The 5,553-nt window shown below is 34.2% G+C and overlaps 1 protein-coding gene across 1 annotated transcript; it reads left to right on the forward strand.

Annotated features, from left to right (window-relative positions):
• The first annotated feature begins 3,086 nt into the window (after positions 1-3,086).
• On the forward strand, positions 3,087-5,070 carry LOC147400964 (cytochrome P450 71A1-like). The gene is made up of 2 exons (XM_086442032.1): positions 3,087-4,048; positions 4,140-5,070. Exons 1-2 carry the CDS (start codon positions 3,116-3,118, stop codon positions 4,746-4,748), a joined length of 1,542 nt encoding a protein of 513 aa, XP_086298158.1. The 5' UTR covers positions 3,087-3,115; the 3' UTR covers positions 4,749-5,070.
• Positions 5,071-5,553: the final 483 nt, after the last annotated feature.

Here is a 5,553-nt window from a genome sequence, read left to right on the forward strand (position 1 = left end):
AACAATATCCAAATTCAAATCCGATAGATATTCTAAAACTTCATCTGAATTTGAATCCGATTATCTTATTGGATATCGGATAATATCTTATTAGAATTCGATAATTTGTATATATATAAAAAATTAAAAAAAAAACATAAATTTTCCTTATCCAACTGGTTTTTCATTATTTAAAAAAATTTATTATATATTATATTATTTATATAAAAATTAATCAAATCAAATAATATGTATCATATATTATTTTGAATCGGATATTATTGGATTCGAAATGTTAATATCCGAATCCGTAACCGATAAGGATTTGAATAAATAAAACTATCCGAATTCGAATCCGATATCCAAAATTTTCGGATAATATCCGATTTTAGAATTCGAATTGGATTTGAATTTTTTGACTATCCATTAACACCCCTAAGTGGAAGTACGGGAGATTCTTTCTTTGATTCATGTCCATAGGAAAGATATCTAGTAAAGAAAGAAAAATTAATTTCTTCCATTAAACAAATAAATTCTTAATTTGCAAATGATGAAATAAATGCGGGCAAATTTAATTTCCACGTCCACAAAAAAATGATTTTCCTAACAAAAAAGAAGTTACTTAAAATTAAAAATGGAACAGAAATAAAATTCGTAGAGGTTTAGTTCATATTTATTAATTTCTAATCTGATTGTTTTCATGATATTTTAGCCGATGGTACTTTTTGGCTTCTTTTTTAAAATAAAATTGCTGATGTTGTTTGTCGCTGAGATGGGAAGTAATTCCTAAGATTCTCTTGTATTGATCTCAATGAAACCTATGTTTTTCCTACCATCTCAAGTTTGAGGTTGTACATCACTACCCAAAAATTGGAAAATTCAACATAAAAGTTTGATGGGCCACGGTCCACGAATTTTAGAAACTGAAATTTGATGGCTCAGGACTGCTGAAATTTTTTATGTTCCTCAGATTCGAAAGCATAGAGATGTCGAATTTCTCCCCTCCTCCATTAATTTGATGGTTTCAACCCATCGAAAATAAAAATTATACAATGAACAAATTGATGCCTTGATCTGTTGAACTTTTCAAAATAATATTCAATGGCCTTGAGATGTCGAATACGGGCTTTTTAATGTTGTGCATTAAATTTTGAGGTTATAAATTAATAAAGAGATATGAATCTTGATTGAATCTCTAGGATCTGCTTTCATCAAGATTTCTTGATGAAGTGAAGCGAGGAATAACATAAAATACCAAATCTCAATGACAACATGTGATCATAAATCAATATTGGAACTAGTATCTGGTGAAAATTCATTATGTATATGCAACATGAACCATACAACTATGTTCTTACAACGAAAAAAGGCGAGAAAGACCTAAACAACTAGATCTTGACCAGCACTGAATTTTATAAAATTATAATTAATAGGTCCTAATCTCGTGACAAATTAAAAAGATAAACTAAATAAGAAGAATAAACTCCATTGATCTAAAAAACAAAATAATAATAATAAAAAATAAAAAAGGTATAGAAAAATGTAGAGCCGATCAAAGGCACGAGAAATGTTATTTTCTTTAAATTGATATTTTTTCCAACACAAATCGTGATCAATAATGTCACCGACAAAGTTTATTCCAGGATTCAACAAATCAATTATATATATTCTTGAAAATGGATATTGAGTCTGTATGCACTCATCGAATACCAAATATTTTTTATAAACGACTTTCATTAACAATGTAATTAAGGGAATGCAAAATTGGTCTCTTTAAACAGTTGTGATGACGAGATGTTGGGGCATAGGTCAATTCAATCATCAATGGTAAAAATAAATATTTGAGAGATTTACTGGGCAGACATATTTGTTGCAATTTTATTAACAAAAAACTCCTTTATGTTAATAAGTTAGTTGCCTGTGCAAACCTTACTTTATGAATCATGCTACCATGACTTAGTAAGTTTTCAAACCTTACTAAGGGTCTTCGGGCCCACATGGATAATAAAATTAGCAATCCAACAATACATTCTCTAGGTTTCATGGAAAAACTCAGATTCAAAAGAAAAAATATTCAAAAAAAGAAAAAGAACTCTTTTGAGCTATATCGTAGATGTTGAAAGTGGATGACTACCAAACTCCCAAATTTAAAATCAATATTTGGGTGAAAACTAATTTTGTCCTTTATAACCTTGTGACATCAGATCACGTTTTTGGATTCTACAAATTGATGTTGTTAGAATCCACTCTAATGTAAGTTAAGTAACAAATTAACATGATAATATTGGCATTTTATGATGTGGATCTCCAGGATTTGCTTGGTAACAAACTTGATAAAGTAAGGTTTTCTTGGAGTTGTCAGAACTCCAAGGAAGTTTTGTAATAAAAATGTAATAGTTGGGTCTAGGGCTGGCAATGATCCGAGATATACCTGATGTCCAAACCGGTTCCATCCAAAAAAATATGAAAAATTGGATTGAAATCTTAGATCCGAAATAATTTTGGATCTACCCCAATCCGATCTGAAAAAAACCCGACCTGAACATATTTCAATAATAATAATAATTATTATTCTTAATTTCATATAGATATATATAAATTAAACGTTTTAGTCTTTTTGATTTCCCTTTACATTTGTTGTAGGAAGGAAGGTTTAAAAAAAATTTGAACATTGATAATTTGAAAATAAGGCATGTGTTCAGATCGGACTAGATAGGTTTCAGATTAAGGATGAAATGAAACGGATCGGATTCGGTTCACATATCATTAATCCATTTGGATCAAGTACATCTTTAAAAAAATTCGGATCGGATTGGATCGGAGTGGCATTGATCTGGTCCTGAACCAATCCGTTACCAGCTCTAGTTGGGCCTACGGTTATGTGCGCACTTCCAAGTCAGAAATGTAAAAAACCGCAGTAAATCCAATGTCAACCCAACAAGACACGAATTTAATAATTCCAATGCTGCTGTAAGATAGTAGCATTTTGGTTAATTAAAATCTTGGCATTGGTAGACAATTGTTCTCATACCACACTTGGGTTGAGCCGTTGAGGTGTAAAATGACCCGAATTTAGTCACCTCAAATGCTACTATAAGATGGTACATTTTGGTTTCAATCTGGACATCGGTAGACAATGGGTCTGATACCAATACAACAATGGTTGTTGGAGTTCAATGCCTTCTCACTCCCTATTTTTCTCTTCTTTTTTATTTCCATTTTCTTTCTTATTAGGTTCAATCGAGTTTGGCCGTCAAAGAACCCAAAACTTCCACCTTCACCGCCCAAGCTTCCATTTATTGGAAACCTTCATCAGGTGGGCACGCTACCTCATCGATCTTTCCGAGATCTCTCTACGAAGTATGGTCCACTAATGCTCCTACACTTGGGCCGGACTCCTACTCTTGTTGTGTCATCTGCAGAGATGGCTAGAGAGATCATGAAGACTCAAGATGTAAGCTTTGCCAATAGGCCAAATATGACTGCCGCTAGGATGCTCTTATATGGATGTACTGATGTAGGGTTTGCACCCTACGGCGAGTACTGGAGGCAAGTACGCAAGATTTGTGTTCTCGAGCTGTTAAGCGTCAAGCGAGTCCAAGCCTTCAAATTTGTAAGGGAAGAAGAGATTGCTGATATGATCGAGAAGATACGTTGTTCATGTTTGCCTCTGCTGGGAGCAACAATTAATCTAAGTCAGATAGTGATTGCTCTCTCCAACAACATAGTCTCGAGGTGTGCTCTTGGTATGAAACATGAAGGTGAAGATGGTAAAAACAGATTTGGTGAATTGTCAAGGGAGATGATGAGGCTTATGGTAGCTTTTAGTATTGGAGACTTGTTTCCATTATTGGGATGGATGGACACTCTCACTGGTTTGGTTAGGAGACTGAAGAGGGTTTCAAAAGAAGTAGATATCTTCTTGGATAAAGTAATTGAAGAACATCTAATTCAAAGAAAAAATAATCCAGAAAATAAGAAAGACTTTGTCGACATTTTGATACATGTTCAAAAGAATAACACACTCGGCATCAACCTCACCAGCGACAACATCAAAGCAATAATATTGGTCACATCTCTATCTCTTTCTCATTATATATATACATGTTATGTGAGTAGTGATCATGACTAAAGCTTGCTCTCTCATTTCTCATGTACAGGACATGTTTGTTGGTGGAACTGATACGTCATCCACAACTATAGAATGGGCTATGGCAGAGCTTGTCAAGAATCCAAATGTGATGGAGAAAGTCCAGGAAGAGGTTAGAAGAGTGGTTGGAAAGAAATCGAAGGTTGAAGAGGATGACATCAATCAAATGGACTACTTAAAATGTGTTATCAAAGAGTCTTTGAGACTACATCCCCCTGGCCCCATGCTTATTCCAAGAGAGTCCACTACTAGTACTAACATGAAAGGTTACAATATCCCCTCTAAAACAAGAGTCCTCATCAATGCATGGGCAATTCAAAGAGACCCCAAACTATGGGACAATCCAGAGGAGTTTATTCCTGAGAGATTTAGCAATAACACTATTGATTTTAAAGGGCAAGAATTCGAATTTATCCCCTTTGGATCTGGGAGAAGGGGTTGTCCAGGAATGTCATTTGGGCTTGCCGTCGTTGAGTTTGTTATTGCCAACCTCTTATACTGGTTCGATTGGGAGTCACCTCATGGTGCAAAAGGGAAACTAGACATGACTGAATTACCTGGGCTTACTGTCACTAAGAAAACTCCTCTTCATCTTATTCCAATTGCTCACTTTTCCTGATCTAGGATTGTGGAGGAGCGGGTCTATACATTATTGCTCATTTTAATAGTTAATGAGCTTATGTTATTATTTTCTAGGATGTAGCCACAATAGCAATGCTTAATCTGGATATAGGACTGATGGCCATAGTTAATTGTGTATTTCACATTCCACATTTTGATGCCTTGTACCAATTGATATTTTATATATTGGCCTCTCTTAATCTGTCGTGCAAAAGGATTATCAAGGACTTTCCTCTATGGCCATCGCGTAATTAAATCAGATTCTGTGCTTATGGTTAGTGCATTGAGAGGAGGATCTTTAATTTCCATTGAAGTTGGATGAATCGTCAATAAAATCTGGTCTTGTCTCAATAATATATCCTAAAATTATTCCATGTTTATGAAGAAGGTAATTCAGTAATTGATTCTTTCGTGGCATATTCAATGATCAATGGAGAATTTAGAGAGTTCGGGTTGCTGAATGATTTGCTGCTTTTTATAAGACAAAAGTTTTTTGGAGATTTATTGGTCTCCCAGGATTTCGATCAATGCAATCACAATGTGAAAAAAGCCCAAATTTGACCATCATAGGATATCAAATTTCATAAAATTCGATGGACAAAGGGGTCAAATTGGAGTCAAAATTTTCAATGTCAAATTTTTGTTTTCGACGGGCTGAAACTATCAAATTAATGAAGGATGGGAGAAATTCGACCACTCTAAGCCATCAAATCTATGAACATCAAGAATTTCAACAGTCCTAGAGCGTCAAAATTCAGTTTCTAAAATCCTTGGGCCTTGGTCCATTAATTTTTTCTGTCGAA

This window comes from Akebia trifoliata, chromosome 5 (genome assembly GCF_017979445.1).
Source record: "Akebia trifoliata isolate Shusen 1 chromosome 5, ASM1797944v1, whole genome shotgun sequence".
Taxonomy (NCBI): Eukaryota; Viridiplantae; Streptophyta; class Magnoliopsida; order Ranunculales; family Lardizabalaceae; genus Akebia; species Akebia trifoliata.

Excerpts from the sequence above, each read along its gene's own strand:
- LOC147400964 (XM_086442032.1), top strand. The coding sequence starts at position 3,116 with ATGGGTCTGATACCAATACAACAATGGTTGTTGGAGTTCAATGCCTTC. Across the intron at positions 4,049-4,139 it reads ACATCAAAGCAATAATATTG|GACATGTTTGTTGGTGGAAC; the intron begins GTCACATCTCTA and ends TCTCATGTACAG.